Raw genomic sequence first — 20,026 nt, 5'->3', positions numbered from 1 at the left:
AATTAAAATGTATGTATTTGTCCCAACCCTTAGACTGTTCAGAGTTTAGAAAAATATAAGAGAACTTTGGCTGTTCTCAGATTACTTAGACTAACAAGGTACTATTGGCAGGGTAAGAGGTAAGAGGCGGGGTGATAATTGCTTCCACTTTGGAGCAAGTACAAAGGCTCCATATTAGTTTGCAAGGGCTACCATAGCAAAAGACCATAGCCTGAGAGGCTTAAACAATCTACATGTATTTAATCACAATTCTGGAAGCTAGAAGTCCAAGATCAAGTTTGGGCAGGTTTAATTTCTCCTGAAGCCTCTCCCCCTGGTGTGTAGATGGCCACCTTCTCCATGAGTCCCCACATGGCCTGTGTGAGGCCATCCCTGGTGTCTCTGTGTTCTAAACCTTCCAATCCCCTCTGCTCATAAGGCTACCAATCAGACTAGATAAGGACTCATCCTGACAGTAGCACTTTCACTTAATTACCTCTTTGAAGATCCTATCTCTGGCAGCCCAGGTGGCTCAGCAGTTTAGCGCTGCCTGCAGCCCAGGGCATGATCCTGGAGACCCAGGATCGAGTCCCTCATTGGGCTTCCTGCATGGAGCCTGCTTCTCCCTCTGCCTGTGTCTCTGCCTCTCTGTGTGTGTCTCTCATGAATAAATAAATAAAAAATCTTAAAAAAAATAAAGATCCTATCTCCAAAAGTAGTTTCTTTTGAGAAGAAACTCAAAAGGTAGTGGTAATGGTAGTGGTAGAGTTTCCAATGTATGAATTTGGGGTAACACAATTTAGTCCATTACAGGCTCCATGGGGCATTCCATTGGGCTCGTGTTCTCATCTGCCACTCTCTCCAGGGGCCCTAAGAAAATCACTTAACCGTTCTGATTCTCAGTGTCCTGATCTCTAAGATGAGGATTATGACAACCAAACTCTGTTGAATTTTGTGAGCACTAAAAAACTTTTGTTCACTATAAAAATCATGCAGAAGGTGACCATATGCAAACTCCTTAACCTCTTTAGGTCTAGTTTCTCATTTCTAAAATAAATATAAAAACCTTCTCTATAAGATTAAAGAGCCATTGCATATAAAGTGTTAGCCTAATATCTGCATAGATAAAACACTTGACAAATATTACATGTTACCATTATTTCTCATCCTTTCCTCTTCTTTGAGCATTCCTATTCTTCCTATTCCTATTCCTATTCTTCCTTTTCTGTCATTGCCCGAATCCCAATTAATGAATAGTTTGGAAGATATGGCCAGGTGTGCAGAAAGTAGAAAGAGGGATATCCTTTTATCTCCCATAAGGACACAAATGAGAATGTCTCTATACTTTGATCATTCACTAGGGAGTTATTTTAGAACTAACTATTTCTGTCACCTTCTGTTTAATAACTTTGATCATTAAACATTCTTGCTTTTCTACTGTTAATCATTTGTCCTCATTGAAAGGTCCTTAGTGAATATGGACCATTTACTCCAACTACATAACATATTTGTTCCAAAGTGATATCTATTTGAAAAATAACAGCAATGTCATTTTATGACAGCAATTGTTTAAGTGGGCAAATTTAATTACTGAAATTTTCTTTAACAGTCTTGGAAATAGTATACCAACTTAACAAAGATATTAACTGTCTCACCAAGAGGCATGTTTGCTGTTTGTATCATGAATTTTCATTTTTCCCACCAATTTTTGAAGTGTGTGAGTTGCCATTTTTAAATGAGAAGGGAAAGAAAGGAAAACACACATGCCTTTCCTCCCCACTTTTGTTGAAGGAAAGGTGCTAAAAAAAATCATGGCCTTATGAAAGACAGAGGAAAAGGTGCCCAGGGATAAATAGAATATGGAAGTGAGAAGGTGAATTCCTATGTGGGTCAGAGGAAGAAATATGGAAATAGAGTTTTTATACAGAGGAAAAGAAAGATGTTTCTCTAATCCGTGGACCAACAACCTTGAGGCTAATCCTAGGCAAATTTCTGGAAGTGAATGTGTTTCATATGCTCAGTATAGAATAGGGATTACTAACACCCAGCATGAGCTCATCAAGAATGATTTATGCTAAACTTATTTTCATTCTTCATCTCATAAGATCAGGGAAAGTGGTAACATAATATACCTGAATTTTGGCAAACAACGAGCCAGGTATTTTACAATATTTTTTAGACAAATAGAGAAAATTCTAGATGATGATGTAATTGTTTGGGTCCGTAACTTGTTGAATGACATCTTCAAAGGACCCAAATTCATAGATGGATATTTATGAAATATGGTCTCTACTTAGCCCGACCCTGTTATTGGCTACTAATCTTAGATGAAGATATTAAGGTCGTGATTATCACATTTTCTGATTTAAAGGAGAAAAAAGAGGGAGGGGAAGTTAATATGCTAGATTATAGAATAGGATCTAAAAGAGGCATCAGGTAGGAAAAGGTGAGATTTACTAGAGATAAACATAAAAGTATATGAGAGGTGCCTGGCTGGCTCAGTCAGAGGAGCGTGCCACTTTTGATCTCAGGGTCATGAGTTCAAGTTCCACTTTGGGTATAGACATTGCTTAAATAAATAAACCTTTTTAAAATATTGCACTGGGATTCCAGACAGCCCAAGTACAGGATGGAGGAAGCATAACTTGATAGCACCATCTGTAGGCAAAGTAAGTCATATGAAACAGCAGTGTGACATGGCTGCCAAAAAAAAAAAAATTGCCATGCAGGCTTCTGCTCTTTTAATAGAATGAGGGTATCTCAAATGAGGCAAGATTGCCACTCTACTCCACTAGTCACCTCTTATCCCACATGATTTCCTTTTGAAACCCCTCATTTTTAGAAGATTGTTGCACACAATGGAACATGCTCAAAGAGCAAGAAGGAGAGTGAGTCAAGTTGAAAATGTGTCCTGTGAAGAAGAACTTACATTATTTGGCCTGAGGAAAACTCGGGTGACAAAGAGGGTTTTCATAGGAAGTGTGTAACACCTGGGGGGTTTGTGGTCATGAGGGAAGGTAGGGATGCTCATGAAATGGTGGGGATGCATTAGTTGTCAGGTCTGGAAAACCAGGGGCTGAGGTGCTGACTATTCTTTAGGAGACTGTTTGCCACAGAGAGCCACCGCTCGACTTCCCACAGAGCATCTGGGTACCAAGGAAGCCGTCCGCACAGCCACACAACTGCCGGGTATGGTCTCCACAGATCAGCTTTCACCCACCTCTCAGTACTGCAGCTGAGCCCGGTGTGGAACCCAAGCACAGAGGGGTTCCCTGCCTCTTTCCACATGAGGTTCTCCCTCCCTTCCCAAACGGCCACCAGTGGGCTCATGAGACTTTGTAAGGCAGTGACTTTTAGAAAATTGGTTCATTTTCTAAACTGCAGTAGGAAGTTAGAAGTAGTAGAAGCCTGAGGGGAAAACCCTATAATCAGACTTTCTCTCCTTATTCGTCAATTTATAGAAATTGAATATCATCCCCATTCTTGCACCTTTTACCCTGTTTTGTGTTTTTGAAGTAATTGGTTGCCTTCAAATTACTATCTTAACTGCCTGGTGACGTTCTTATTTATGTTTCTTTGACTCTATGACCCTGATATTTTCTAGAGGTAGCTGGTATCGATTTGAGAGCCAGCCAGAGTAGTGAGTAGAAAACAGGCCTCAGCATCAGAAAAGTCTGACCTTAAATCCCTGCTGTGCCACTTCCTAGCTGTGTGACCATGGGTGAGTTAATATACATGATGATCGTGTATTAATTTAATCAAAGAATGTTTGTGGAGCACCTACTATGATGCCAGTTCAGTATTTGTTTCTGTTGCCATGAAAAATGTTAAAGGGGGAAAAATAGCCTCAGAGTATATAAGATTTTGGTATAGTCCCATATATCAATTATTTATTTTCTTATGGTAGGAACAATGAAAATAATACCTCTGGAGTGTTGCTAAGGCTTAAAATAGATAAAGTTCCTAAGAGAAATTAAATCATGTTGATTCAGCAAATAATTTCCTTCCTTCTTTCTCTTCCCTTTTTTTTTAACCTTCCTTTCAAATGGTCTCTTGTTCATGGAGGAGTGCCGTACATGGGTGCTCTTCCTGTGTAGGTCAATATAGACCTAAGATGCTTTAAGCTATAATATCCCTTATTCAGGGATCCCTGGGTGGCGCAGCAGTTTGGCGCCTGCCTTTGGCCCAGGGCGCGATCCTGGAGACCCAGGATCGAATCCCACGTCGGGCTCCTGGTGCATGGAGCCTGCTTCTCCCTCTGCCTATGTCTCTGCCTCTCTCTCCCTGTGTGACTATCATAAATTTAAAAAAATATATATATATCCCTTATTCATCTACCCTTGAGGCACTAACAATATCTTGGGTATGCTCTGACACTTCTCAGGCCTGTAACCTTATGAATGTACAGTGTTATCTAATTCAGTTCTGAGCATTTTTAAAAACTTTAATTTTATGATGAAATATTTTATTCCTATTAGTAGAGACCATAAACTCTTTATAGTTGCCAAGAAGTTCTTTAGCTAACTTGTTTTTCTGGCATTAGCCTAGATCTTACAACCTCCAGGAAGCGTCCCCTGACCCCTTAGATTTAGTTAAGTGTTTCTGCCCTGTGATCCCTACATTTCCCTATCTTGGAAAGCAATGTAGTGATATGTCTGTAAATTCAATCCAACCTTTGGGTCATACAATCCTGGATTCAAATTCAGATCCATCTCTTAGTGGACTCTGGCTAGTTACTTAACCTAAGTCCTCTTTCCTCATCCATCAACTGCAATGAATAAAACAGGGCTGCAGAAGAGCATACAGGTTAAGTGCCTACACAGTGCCTGGCACATGGTAAGCTATAATAAACAAGTGTTAGGTGCTATTATCATCACCATCATCATCACCACCATCATCATTGTGACACTTCATTATAATTGCTGGTTGAATATGCTTGTCTTATCCAATTGGCCAGGGACCTATCTTCTCTGTTTTCCCTTTGTCCCCAATGCCTAGCAGTTTTGAACACATCCAAGGAGTTTAATAACTTGATTGTTGAATGGTTGAAATGAGTTCTGGTGGCCTAGATGACAGCAGTGGCTGCTGCAGTTTCTTTAACGCATCCTGCTTGAGTCACATAATTGTCATCTTTTACGCCCTCAAAAATGATGAGATGAGTCCATGCTCCTTTAAGAGTTAGTCTACCTCAGAGTAGATTCTAGAAAGAGCAGGTGAGATTATGTAGAGCCTACAGCATCCCAGAACTGGGAGGGACTTCCCCAAACTCCTAACTCACCCCTTTCATTTTACAAAAAACATGTTAATACACATCCTGCTCAGCTGAGTTAGATGTATATGTAATTGGAGGGCTGTTAACCTGAGAAGAGAGATTTAGAAGACAATTGAGTCAGAGCAATATGATATTTTTCTAATTTTACTTTTTTCATCTGTCACCATCTTAGCTGTAGAATTTGCTTTTTATCCTTCAAAGATAACACTTAGCTAAGTGCTTACAAATTATAAGTACAAAATGATAATTAGCCCAGAGATGATTTTACTTCTAAAGGAGAAAAATGTGGTATTCACTACAAATATAAGGAATATCTACCACTTATTAAACAATTCATTAAGGGAGTGCACCATAGTCCTGCTCACCTGCTTTCTAAATTTTATCACAGAGCATATTTTGAATGAATAATAATCTAAAACTGCATTAACAAAAAAATCATTTCTAATGTAAGTGAGATATGAAAAAATTTTAAACCATGTAAATACTCGAATTACTCTAATTCTAAGATTTGTCATTCCTTAGAGGACAAAATTTTGCTGTAGAAGTGCTTCATTTATACCTCCTTGGAAATGGAAGACCTGAGGCCAAATTCCAGAATGTTTTTAGAAGTGTTTTCATTTATATCTATTGTATTTACACTAATACACCATAGGAGGGCAGCACTCTCCTGGTTAACTTAAAACTGCTCATCTGCTGACCATCTCAGAAGCATTATCTGAAGGAGTCCAAGACATCTCTAAATTATCACTTAGATAGAAAAGCTGTTGGAAAAGATAAAAGGAGCATGAAGGAATTCATCCTATAAGACTCTGAGTTTCTACAAAAGGGAATCATTGGGCTAATCAGGCTACAAAATGACAAGCATAGAGTTGAAGGAGGAAAAAAAAAATAAAAAGAATTCCCCAAAGTGGAGAAGATAGAACTACTTGTTACATTTGAAGGACTTTTATTGAGTGTGATATTCTGAACACCAGCTACTCAATGAGAAGCAGATCTTGTTCTTATTAATAGGTAATAATTAATAAACTACTCTGCAACAAAGATTACCTATGAAAGGCTCCCTTCAGAAATGATGTTCTCTTGAATGAACGCAAATCAAGCCTGTCTACTTTGCATCACAGACAGCTTTAGTGTGTTTTCAATCTTGTAAACAAAAGCATCAGCAGTTTTCATGAATTTTGGGATTCTTAGGCAGATTTTGCTGTAATGAGGATATACTGGCCTTTGAAAAGTGATACTTAGGCCTGTGAAAGTAAATTCCAGTAGAACCTCAATAATCCAAGCCTGTAAATCTAGGTTTAGTGATAATTTAGCTTTAGTATTATCTACCTAACAAATAAGGGAAGAGATTTGCTAAGCAAATACGTGGTCTAAGCAGTTAGTGAGAGGACATGCAGCAATTATTTGAAAATAATTGAATTTTCAAGTCAAACTCAAAGTTTAACTTTTTTGCAAAATCTTTTTGCAGAAGTATAACATATGCATTTCTAACCAGCTTCTCAGGTGACTCTAGTACAGTCAGCCTGGTACCAATAAACAGACTGTCCTTTGATTATTTTAGAACTCTCAGCACATGGTCTTTCTTGGAGTGGATGATTAACATAACTGATCAGCTTTAAATATGGAGTTTTGATAGTTAACATTTTGTTAACCTAGCATGAGTTATATTATGTGACTTTAAAATGTCAAAAATATAACAGAAGTAGATTTCCCATTCAGGTTAGCTTTCTCCACCAGTCCAAGTTACTATCAATTCACTATATAACAAACCTACTATTGCGGCTAACAAGTCTTGCTTTTGATTAATAAAATTCTCAGAAAACTATAAAGATGATTTCTTCCTCTGATATCTTATTAATCATGGAAAATATTGTGTTGCATGCTTGCTTTTTTCAGTGTAGTTATGGGATTGACAATATGCCCATGTGTCCTGACAATGAAGGCAGTTATCTGAATATATTCCATTTTGGTTAAGCAGATCTAAGTGCTAAGCAAGTAACTGCCATCATGTTCAAGTTCAGAACTTGAAGATCTTTCATTATATTAATAGACCCCTTATTTTTAGATGTATCCAGATACCAAATATGAATGGCCACATATGTCCTAATGTACTTGAGAAATCTCACTACCAGTTTTGCATCACTAATTTTCAAATACTGGATTTAATTCAGAAAAACGTCTCTTCTATTGGCATCATGCGGTGGGGGGGGGGGAATAAATGTCAGATGTTTCTATATGAATGCACATTCCTCACTAAATCTCTCAGGCAACTGCTTTAGTTACTGTTACTAACACGATGCTCTGTCATCTCTTTGTATACATGTCTAATTTATCAGTTTCTTGTAGATTGTCAGCAGCCTGCTGCCTCCGTACCGCCACAGTGCTCACAACTAGCCGGGAGGCAAGACTGCCCAACTGTCAGGTAAATTCGGACGTCCTTTCTCTTCTCACCCAGCTGCATGTCAGATCCATGGATCCCAAGCTCTCCTTTCCAACACCATAACTTCCTATCCATAATTATATTTGCTACATTTTATCTTAAATATGGGCTATGCTAACATATACACTGGCTACCTGAAGTTTCCATGTGCCCAGCGGAAATACAAGAGAGCTAGAGTTTATTTTATTGGCCACTGGTGGGTAGACTAAGGGCTGCCTTCAGCTCCCTTGTACGAGTAAATGCTAGGATTAATCCAGTGGTTCACTACCTTCCAAAATATAAAACCTGGAATTACTAGGATGTTTGCCCTACTTTTTCTTGTGCTTGACTTCTGCCCTTAGCATATATTTCTCAGACAAATAAGCAAGAAGAATAGAAAGCGTCCCTCATGTCTGTTCCAAGACAACTTTATGAGTGTTTCTGTTTTTTTCTCCACTCACGATCCTCATTAAAACTGATTTTGAAGGGTGGAGAAAAACTTACAGTTGGCCTTTTAAAAAAATATCTGCGGTGATGGCTCTCTTTATGTGAGATTAACTGAAGAATTTTAAAGGCAGCTTTTCATACTGCTGGACACTAAATTGAAGAGATTGTTGACAATCTCTACTCCAGTGAAAGCTTTGCGAATCCATCATGAATTTACCTCCATGTGGGTGAACTCCCACTCAGCATCAGAGCACCCCCTCAGGACCTTGCTTACATCTTTGTGTAATACTTCATCTCCAGTTAGTTGCCCTCTGACGGTGTGACATTTTTGTAGCCGGCTGTGGCTTTCATAGTCTACTTTTTGTTCTTCCCCTATTTTAGTGAACATGTCACTCTTCTACCAGGACAAGGCTGTTTTTGAGTAGGGGCAGGCCTAAATATATTTCAGTGTATGTCAGGAATAGATGTCAGTAGCAGGCTGCCTGTGGTCATGGGTTAGAGCCACGCAAGCCAGCAAGCCACAGATGCTCCGCAGAAACACAGCGGCAGCCAAAGCCCCTGTGTGGCTTGGTCTCAGAGGTGGTTGTGCGGCCATTTGGAGAAGTGAGACGTGGACTAAGCAGGAGAAGGTCCATGATTCAATAGGTCCCAAGCCAGTGTCTCCTGATGGGTGTCTAGTCTGCCGACAGGATTCCAACAACAGAGTTTTTACTTCCAGAACATTCTTTGTGAACATATGAATGCCATTTTATTGCGGCAGCCAGCTGCAGAGTCATTTTAATTATGTAAGTAACTGAAAATATTATAAATGTGCAGACCCATCGTAGTGGGACTCTGTGTGTATAGTGGTAAAGAACATAGAGTCTCACCCCACAGGCCATTGTCTGACAAGCACCCCACCCACCCAGGACCTGGGACAGCACCAGGCACACCACCAATGGTCAGCACCTATTAATCACAGGAATGAGTAGATGAACTCTGGAGGAGATTGCTTGGGTTTAAATCCCATCTCTACCCCCTGCTAGTTGTGTAATCATGGAAAGTTGCTTTTGCTGGCAAAGATTCTGTGTGTGTATGTGTGTGTTGTCATAGTCATTGTTGTTTTCACTTGTAAAGTAAGGAAGAGAATAGTTTTGAGGGATTCAGTGTGGCACAGGCCTCATGCATAGTGTGCTCTCACTGTTACTATTACTAACCGTTCTTAGTACCTAACCATTCTTAAAGGCAAAGTTCTGTGGCCTCTTTCTTTAATTTGCGTGGGGAAAGAATGGAGAAGCTTCCTTCCTTAAGTATTTCAATTAGGTAAAGAATGGGAAGGCCAATGGGGGAATTTTTTCAGTTTGATTTTATTTCACATTGCCTTTTTTTTTTTTTTTTTTTAAGGAACTAGTTTGACTAAATGGTTACCTGCCCCAGTTCCCAGTTCCGTATCTTCTGAGCTTACAGAATTTAGGTTGCTTGCTTCACAGGGATGATTTACTTTAAAGAAAAGCAATTTAATGAATTACAAATGTTTCCAGTTTCTACTCATGTGAATACAGCATAGGCCGGGTTTCCATGGTTCCCATTGGGGTCCCCACAGAGAAATGATAAAATCCATATAGACCTGAAGAAACTCCATTTCAAAGTCACTGGGATTATAATTGGCTTCCTTCCCAACCATGCCTGCTGCCAAATGAATCAGATTTAATGCCCTCACTGCTCTTGTCACTTTGTGGCAGAAAAATTAACAGCCAACATTTAAATTCTTACCGTGTACATGACATGTCACACTTATTAATCATTATGATGCCTAGAAGGTAGGCATTATCACACCCATTTTTAAACCAGGAAACGGAGGAGGAAAAGAAGGTAATGTGACTTCTCCAAGGTCACCCATCCTGAAAGCAACTGAGCCCAATGAGTCTGGCACACATTGTCCTAAGTACCAGGGTATGCCACTCTACTGCTGGGAAAAGTTCACCAATTTTAATTATGCTGTGAAGAGCATAATCAGAGAATTTAAATCACTAATGTTGACTCTTTATCCCTGAATTGAAAAGGAAGGGGCATTCTCTTAATGAGAAACATGAGAAATAAAATCTGCTCACTATGTTGAGTAACTTTAGATCAGTGCTCTCTCTCTCGCTCTCTCTCTGTTCCTCACAATAAAAACCGTTTTACACTTCCTTCAGCTCATAATGTATGTTCAGATAACTTTTTAGGTGTATGGTTTTGAATAAATGAGCATTTTCCTCATATTTTCCATATATGTTTCTTATAGACTGATTCTGTTAGCTAAATTATTAAAGTTATTTATAGATAATAAATATCATGTAAAGGGAATGCCCAATGTGTGGCAGCCTTGGATGTAATATTTAAATATATGGAGATGTTTGAGATTTAGCACTTCTCCCCTTCGATCAAATAGTCACTTACTTGGACAAAAAGAGAAACTTTCTGAGGAAATACTCATTTTTATGTCTTAAGCCTACTGTTTACAACATGATCTCCCTACAAAAAGCAGTTCTTAAATGTAAAGGTTGAATAACAAGTGGGTTCCTGAAGGTGGTTAGCAATCAGAACTGAATACAGCCTATACCTGAAATAATTGGAACTTATCAAATATTTATAGCTAAATAAGTAAGCCAAGAACATATTTCTTCATAATCTATGTAGTGTGATTGTACTTTATGCAAATGTAAAATATTAGAAATTGTATAATATTAAGTATTTATGATCCCTCACTTTATGTAAGAAATCTGAAATAATGAACAAATTTTTAAATCATCATGACTAACATAATGCGATGGTGTTGGGCCAAACTATAACCTGTAGTTAAGCTGTTGCCATACCCTCCAGCTGGTCAAGCAGAAATGCTTATTTTCTTCCAGAAACCAGTATCGTACTATATGTTCACTAAGGAAAAGAAGAGAAATACTTGTCTTCCTTGATTGGGAAGAGTATTTGAACTACATGAGGTCTTCCAATGCCCTTCTTATATAACATGACCACCCCATGCTACTTGCCACAACTTATGTTGAATAGTGTGTTTAGTTCCCTAAAAAAGAAACTTGTTCTAAATCATGCAGAACTGGGAGAAGCTCTGTTAGGTCTGTGGGAGTCTGTAGGCTGCTGTGTTTCCTGGGCCATCTGACTCTGTCTACAGGGTGGAGGAAGAGCCTTGCCATGCAATAATCGTTTTAATCCTTGTGCTGAAGCTCTAGCTCTCCCAGGGTTACCTACCATGTTTTAAAAATAGGTAGGAAAAATTATTTTTATCACTGGTTGCTCTAACTAGTACAGAAGAGCACTCTCCTCTGAATTCATAGCAGTTGAAAGAGTTTGGGAAGTAAGGATGACCTCAAGCGGATCAGTATTTTACATAATTATAATTTTGTAATAAAATTCAAGAGATATACTTGAAGGATAACTTCAGTACCAAAGATAAGAAGGATTTTTTAAAAAGATTGTATTTATTTATTCATGAGAGACACAGAGAGAGGCAGAGATATAGGCAGAGGGAGAAGCATGCTCCCTTCGAGGAGCCCAATGTGGGACTCGATCCCAGGACCCCAGGATCACATCCTGAGCCAAAGACAGATGCTCAACTGCTGAGCCACACAGGCATCCTGATAAAAAGGATTTTTAATACTAATTCTAATGACTTCAATGATAATATTAGCTTTAAAAACAATAAATAGATAAAATAAAAATTATTTATTAAATATTTATTTATTTATTTGAGCCATGGCTCAATTAAATGGCTATGATTTGAGCCATGAATAGTTTTCTCAAATATTATTCCTGGCAGAAATGAATCCTATGGTACTGAATTTCATAATATGTGAGGGAGGAAATGCAGAATTTTAGAAAAATGCCAGTCTTTTTCAATTAAAAGAAATCCCCATAGTTGTGTGTCCCCCAACCCAATTAGTCGTCTTTGATAAGGTCCAAACCCAAATGTGTTTTGTAACTTTACTTTAGGAAATTCAATAATTATATTCCTTTATCCTTTAAGATTATTCATCAAGACATTAATGAGCCTGGACATTTATGGATTCATTTAAACTGAAGGCTCCCTTGGGTGGCCCCGGGTGGCTCAGCGGTTTGGCGCCACCTTCAGCCCAGGGCATGATCCTGGAGACCTAGGATCGAGTCCCACATCAGAGTCCCTGCATGGAGCCTGCTTCTCCCTCTGCCTGTGTCTCTGCCTCTCTCTCTCTCTCTCTCTCATTAATAAATAAAAAAATAAATAAATAAATAAATAAATAAATAAATAAATAAATAAAACCTTTAAAAATAAATAAATAAATAAAAATAAACTGAAGGCTCCCAAAGGTGGTTGTTTGGAAGCGTGCATTATATGCTCAACATATAGGAAGTTTTAAAACTGTCCTATTTTCACTGCCAAATAAAGCCAATAGTGGGAACCCTTAGAGCAAATTAGGCTTATCCTACAGAGTTTGGATCTACCAGAGAACTGTAGGGTCCTCTAAAGCTTTGTTCTAACATTGTCTACATCCCGGGGAGCTGGTTGGAAATGAAGATTGTCAGGTCCCACCCCAGACCCATGGAATCAGGTGCCACATTTTGCCAAGATCCACAGGTGATTGGTGCATACATTAAAATTTTAAAAGAACCGACTTGAAGAAATCTTACAACTAATCCGGAGACCTAGGCGAAATGAGACTGTGTACAGAAATGGAATGGAGCGACATTGGGGGAAGGATTTACGTGTCATTTCCCTAACACGTTTCTTTCCTTTTCTTTCTTTCCTTTTTTTTTTTTTTTTTTTTTTTGGGTGCATTGTTTTTGAAAAGCTGCAGTCATCTTAGCATGCTTTAGATTTAATTCTTTTCTGTGCAAAATTTGTGTTTATGTTTTTAAAATTTCTATGAGAAGGTTGTGTCTCTCTAATCCTTACAAGTGTGCCTGGCCCCCTGTGAAGGCGTTTCTTGCTGACATGCTTGTTTCTCCTTTTCAGTCCTGACCTAGCTCTCCCTGCCGAGCAGCCACATTCCAGCCCGCAGTGCGCCCCTCTCCACTGTCTCTCCAAGCCTCCTTACCCCTAGTCTTCATCTCCCACGGATGGATATCTAAGGTGAATGCTTTGTAGACACACACAGGACACTGCCCGAGATCCAGCGGGTGTTTTCTTCTCAGTTGTGAGATGTAGGATTGGATTCATGTTCATCCTTTTGGAAGATGAGAGAAAGTTAAGAAGAATAACACAAAGCACAGACTCCAGTGTGATGAAACATTTTACGGTTTCTGTAAGTCATGGATAAAGTTCTGCAATCAAATGGCTATGATTGAGTTAAATAAAAACAAAAATAAAAGGAAACAGGAACTATGTATCTCAGATGACTGGCTTTACCTCGATAGCATAAGAAAGACCTAAGACCATGTAAAAATACATATATTGTAAAATCATCTTTCCTTGTACTTCAAATTCAGCTATAGAAGTTGATTCCAATATTTTTTGTCATTGATATTTATTTTATACTTTATTTGCCACATCATTTATGTCTATAAAAATCATTTCTGTGAGAGGTGAACTTATTAATTCCTTTATTTTTAGATACACATAATTTGCTCAATTAAGTATGAGTTTTAATTTAGTTTGAAATCTGGAATTGGCCAGACTGTGGTCATATTTCTTGCACAAAATAATAAATGAGGTGCATCGGAATGTTAACAATAACTGTATTTTGCTGCTACACTGATATTGTTTATGCACTTATTTTCTGATCAGTAGCTCATTAACTGCTGGTTCTTTTTTTAAACTAGAATTCTTCACTTTACATTATTAAGTAAATCTAAGAAAGACTATGTTATGATTCATTGACTTATTCAACTTTTGACAGCATCTTTAATTTTTTAAAATTGCCGACAAGTAGATGCACTGGTGCTGCTCCTTTGTGTGTGTGTATGTGTGTGTGATAATGTTAAGAAAGCTAAATAACATGAAGGGAAAAAAAAAAGGTGTGTTTATTTAATGACCAGAATTTTTTTACTTTCCCAAATTCAGGGTCCTACTATGAGTCTTTCCTGCAAAAAGGTATCAAATGGGAAAATAGATAGATACATACATAGATAGATGTAAGTTAGCCTTTGGTTAATTAATTTATCCAGAAAGTGTTCAACTTTGATTAAAATTGTATGTTTTGTTGTTGTTAGGTTTTTTTCATAATGAATCTTCCTTGCCAAAAAAAAACAATAATAAACCTTAGCTCATTGTCTACTTTTGACAAACACTCAGGTGCCTACAATCATTATATTATATTGAGATAGTACATGTTCCTAGTTTATTTACAGATTCTGCTGGGTAACTTTTATGACTTGATTTAAGGCAATGGATTTTCATAGCAAAGTTTCTTTTGCACATAATCTGACAAACAAGGAAAACAGCTAATTGAGCTGAAAGGTCTAACACTCCTGGGCTCCTTAACTATCAACTATTGCCCACACAATTGCTCCTAGCCCTGATTCCTTGTCTAGTCAGGTAGCCTTAACTTATTTAAAACCATGACGGTTTGACCTTTTCATGTAACTATACCTGTAAGTTCTCTTCAAGACAAAAACAACCCTCACCATTAACGTAAAAGGTAGTTAACAATGCAGGGCTCTAACAGTGGGGATCTAGTAGTGGAGATCCCAGCTTAATGAGTGGGAGTGGGTGGTACATTAATGTTTGGTCCATCAAAGATGGCAACCAATCGGTAATCATCAAGCACAGTGCAGGAGCTTTCATCACTCGTAAGCCTGTTAAGTAGTGGTCACTATTACCAAAGCAACCAAGAGGTTTCGAGTTCCTTATATGAGTGCTATTTTCAACAGTGTCATTTATTATGCAACTTGGAGTAACTGGAAATCTACCAAAATAGAGATTCAGGTTCAAGTGCAGAAACAAGAAACAAATCTTCACCAAGTCCAGATCGTGGCAACCTAATGTTCTGCTCTTTCCTACCTGCATTGCCTTGCTGTTCCTAAACATTTTCTTCATTTTATTAGTGTTGTATCTGCCTGGTACCAGTTTTACTGAGATAGTGTGGATTTTGTTGGAGTTCAATTAAAAGAAACTACCCCATCCCCACTCCTGCTTTTTTTTTTTTCTTTTTTTCTTTACAAGCTTCATGTTTTCGGACCTGAGAAGTGGCATAGCTGCTAAGTTGACTTTTAATAAAAACTATTTGTGCCTGAGGGAAAATATGCCTTTTGAAAAAGTACCTCAGAACGTCTTCTTATATTGCCTCGTCAATTTTGTTGGTAGTACAGGGAATTCAGCAGTAAGAATTGTCTGTGTGTAACTACAGGGCAGTACTGCCTATTGGCAGTGCAATAGTCTTTCATGCTCCCTTTCTCTGTATTTATGACCTGTGAAAGCCAAGTTACAGACAAAACATTTATTTCTCTCCATGGAAAGTTTACCATTGAGTCTATTATATACTGGTTTTATTTCAGTTCTTTATCTTGATAGAGTGGGAAATGCTTGTTTTGAAATATTAATTCTATAAATGGTTAATTTTAGCAAAATTTTGCCAAGAAGATATAGAAACTTGGAAATAAATTTCTAATTTTCAGCACAAAATTAGATACTAGTCCCTAAGCTGTAGGAGAGAATTCCATGTATTTACACTGTGGCATCTTTTAGTATAGTTTGAACTGAGCCATATCCATATTTATTTAGAAGCATTTAAAAGAATAAATATGTGTAGCATTGGTTAAAATTGGTACCTGTAAAAAAAACAGGATTCAAAAGGAAATTGAAAAATTGAGGAATCAGTGAACATCAAAAAGAATGAGCCTCAATAAGACTAATTGAAGACAGACTTGGAGAATAAAAACCAACTCCAGAAATACAATAAAAATACTGGCTAATTATTGGGAATACAGTGGGCAAAGATTAAAGGCAACCAGCAAGAGTGGTTAGCAAAGTAACTAGGTAGTTTTTTTAAAGTAAGCACAATTACCACCCTAAAAAGATGTTATTATGCAGAAATGCTTCCATAACTGAGGATTTATCTTATCTAAAAAATTAAATTTTATTTAAAGGAGCAATAAATTGCCTTTGACCTGAGTGCACAGGGGTATACAGGACCCTTGGATTATTTTTCCAATCAACTTCTGATTCATCAAATCCCTTTCATACATCCAATTCTGCTTCAATAAGAGGAATTTGGAGAACTTTGAGAAAATAGGAAGTTGTTAAATAATTAAGAAAGACCTATTTAAAAAGGTGAAACTTTTATTTAGCCTAAGGAAGAGGAGGCACAATAGTGATCTTCAAGAAAAGGAAATTTAACAAACGAGAGATGCTGTAAGCTGTAGATATCATTATTAAGCCTGGAATAAGAAAAGCTAGGTCTTTAGTGTGAAGGATTTATATTGCCTCTATGAAAGAGATTTTTAACAGTGAAAAGTGAATCACTGAAATTGATAATCATAAGGAATATTGATTTTTCAAAAATTAAATATTATTGGTTGTCTAGTAAGAATTGAGTTTGGTGGCAAGGTATCTTGTGATAATGTATTATAATTCCAGGATTCCATAATCTTATGCTTCGTTTGAACTGAAAAATACATTAAAGTTACAAAATATTTTATCCCTTGAAAATAAGATAGCAATCTTAATTTTTCCAAGATATCTGGTAAAAACCAAGATCATTGGTATTATTTTTTCTTCCAGTTATATTTCATAATATCTTTAGTAATTTTATTATAAAAAGCCTCAATTGTCAGAGTCTAAAAAAACAAATGTCCTCAGGAATACTTTGGAAATAGAAGGTATGTAATCTCTTAGGGGGGCAAATGCCTCTCAAGTTTTATCTTTTCTTAAAAGGATCTTCAATCTCAGTATTTCCTCTTTCTAATGCTTTGGAAAATATTCCTGTACAGTTAGGCCTTCTGTTTCAAACAACCATGAAACGTTGGTCAAATGAACCAACTATGAATGTGGACAGTAGTAAATAAAATCCTCTACAATTCTCAAGTAGGAATTACAAAATATGAAAAAGAAGAAATGAAATATATTTTCTACTAGGATAAGAATGGCAAATTTAATGTGTAATTGTTATAATCCAGCAGACAAAAGACATAATCTTTCTTTCAGAAAGACACATCAAGAAAAACTAATCAATTTCCAGTAAGGAACTGTGCTGATTCAGCCCAAGGAGGCCAAACACATTGATATTGTAGATATAAAGTAGGACTAGATTCAAAAGGAATTCTTAGGACAAAGTTCACAATTAAAAAAAAAAAAAATTGTCCTCCAGGGTTTTTTGTTTGTTTATAAACCGGAATGATTTAAAATAATCCTTGTATTTAAGATTGCAAGAAATTTAGAAGGATTATGTTTTCAAATACAGGGGACGTAATTCTTCAAAAAGCTGTTGAACTGGAGTTGTGAGAGATGGCATGATCAGTGCTGATAACAACAAGTAATTTTTACCTTGTAATCCATTTCTATGGATGATGAGACCAATCTAGCTCCCGAGTGACCTTTTCCACTGTCTGTAATTACCCCCCAGATGAGTTGAATATGTAAGTAAATTCATCTTTATTTAAATGCCAAATTAACTGCTAAAGTCCCTGATTTGTTGCATTTGTAGCCTGATCCAATTATGTTGACATCTGAAAGATTTTGTCAAGGCATCTCTTTCATCCTTCTTATTCAAAGTATAACTGAAAAAGATATTTAGTATTGAGATATGTTCCCCAATCGAGGATTTTCCAAAAGTAATATTCTACTTAAGAAGAAGAGGAGTAATTAATTGCCTTTACTGTAAGGGTGTGAGTACATAAAAGTATGCGTGTAAAATGTTTGCATGAGATATTTCACATCATGTAAGCTTTCCCATATTCATAATACAAACACTATAGAAGTCTTATTTCTCTTGTTATCTTCTCTCCATTAGGAATGTAAGGAGATTACTACCTATATCTGGTCTCCTTTCCATATTGAAATGCATGGCTCTAATCCTCAATGTATTTTTGTCCCTTTCCTCTGGAGTTATTTAAATTTGGCTGATTTAAACTGACACCTGGATAAACTACCAAGCCAGATTATTTCTGTGATTGGAGTTTAAGTGCTGTGGAACATTGGTCGAGAACACATTTTTATTTGAACTTCTCTTTCAGAATTATTCTCTGATCATTATGGTTCTCTAATAAAAACACTGAGAAGTAAATCGGATGCTTTTAGTGTGATTGTATGTTTTTCTTTCTAAAATGTCATTTAAAAGCAAAAATCAGAGAACTATAAAGAGAAATGTCATCATTTTGTTGACAAATCCTTATTCAATAATATTGAATATCCAGAATGAATCATTTTGTCATTTAGGTTTATAGATATGATTATGCACCAAATCTTAGAGGAAAGAAATGATTTTGCCATTATTGCCACAAAATTTTTAAGCTCCATGGTTTGACTGTTAGAGTCAATTAAAGAAATTCTTTGAAAATCTTTTATGATATTTTTGTAATCTACTCAGTGTTTTTATTTGCATGACTACACATATATGATGAACCATACATGATTCTGAATTGTATTTCTTTCCAATATTAACATTTGTGTAATGTGTAGCCAACCCTGATTTGTACACTATATAATTGTTGTTGTAACGATTCTGCTATTCCTACATTTAATTGCAATTTTGTTATTATGCCTTTTGGGATTAAATGATGTGAAGTGTTTCCACCTACAGATAATACCATATGAAAACATGACTAAAAGACTGACCTAAGAAACTCTTTTGTTGCTAATCATTTTTTAAAATCCAAATTTCAAGGGAAACTTGTTCTCAAAGACATATGCATTTATTTTAAATTCAAAAATGTTCTTATGAATTTATTATTGCTTGTCCTTTTTAATTTTTTTATTGTGGACAATCCTAAGTGAATGTCTCATGAGAGAATCCATATATGATATGTGCTTGTATTTGTGTAATCTGATCATGCACTCGATGGTTGGAAAAGGCACTCCAATGCTAAGAAAATAACCAAAAGCCAATATATCAATTCTTATACCTTGGTTTATGTTACCAACTGAATATGGTGTAATGCATAACTCTTTCCAGTAAATAAACTGGTTATCTTTTGTTCATTTCATCTATGCTACCTTTTATCAGTTTGAGGAATTTTTCTGTATATCAGTTTGAGTTGTACTTATCAAAAAAAAGAAGTATATGAACTTCTATATGATTTATATAGTTATGCAAAGAGCCCTTATTTGAACTAAAAATGAAATGCTGTGCTTTGACATTTCTACACATTCCTATTAAGTTATGTTTATCAAATTTGCCCATTTTCTCCATTTGTCATGTCTCCCACTTGTAATCTTTTCTAAAAGCGTATTTTGGTAGGAGGATGCAATTAGCTGAATTAGATTAGGAATTTACCAACATGAAGAAAATGCCTGCTCTAAAAAAGAAAAAAAAAAGAGGAAACATTATTTTAATGAAAGAAGGATGAAGTTTGTATGCTTTATTTTGGGACACAACCCTTCTTTGTTCTTTTTCATATGAAGGAACAGCAGAGTCCAGAAACTGAGGAAGATTAATTTACTAGCTCCTTCTTCAAATATATGTTGGAACAAATCAGCTGCATTGGGAATCATCTGCTCTCACTTGGTTTTATCTCAGGAAGCGAGTTAGAGGGAGAACTAGACAGGATATGGACTTCTGTAAGATTTTGATGTGTTGAAATTTCTAAGGTAATCCTCACCATAACTCAACAGATCAATAGGCAGTACAACAATTCTAGCTAACAGTTTCTGCTGACCTGTTGCATGAATCAACACTAGAAATAATAGTCTAAACTTTCCCCCAAATATCTTCTTTTTCTCTTCTGAAAGTTATTGCTTCTGCTGGAGGTGGGATCCCTAGGTCTGTTTGATCCATGATCTTCTCTTACACAGTGAAACTGAT

At 36.7% G+C, this 20,026-nt stretch overlaps 1 protein-coding gene across 4 annotated transcripts in view; it reads left to right on the top strand.

The window, feature by feature from the left end:
* The window catches only part of BICD1 (BICD cargo adaptor 1), a 226,328-nt gene extending 207,120 nt beyond the window's left edge, over positions 1-19,208 (top strand). For 2 of the 4 annotated variants that reach the window (XM_077870522.1, XM_077870520.1), the window contains 2 exons: positions 7,598-7,673; positions 13,084-19,208. In XM_077870522.1, the coding sequence (XP_077726648.1) occupies positions 7,598-7,645 (48 nt within the window). In that variant the 3' untranslated portion in view covers positions 7,646-7,673; positions 13,084-19,208. Of the gene's footprint in view, positions 1-7,587; positions 7,674-13,083 lie in introns of all 4 variants that reach the window. The other 2 variants (XM_077870521.1, XM_077870524.1) reach the window with 2 other exon arrangements.
* The last annotated feature ends 818 nt before the right edge of the window (positions 19,209-20,026 follow it).

Source organism: Canis aureus, chromosome 25, assembly GCF_053574225.1.
Source record: "Canis aureus isolate CA01 chromosome 25, VMU_Caureus_v.1.0, whole genome shotgun sequence".
NCBI classification, from domain to species: Eukaryota; Metazoa; Chordata; class Mammalia; order Carnivora; family Canidae; genus Canis; species Canis aureus.
The sequence above is the reverse complement of the archived record's forward strand: the minus strand, read 5'-3'. Positions and strand labels throughout refer to the sequence as shown.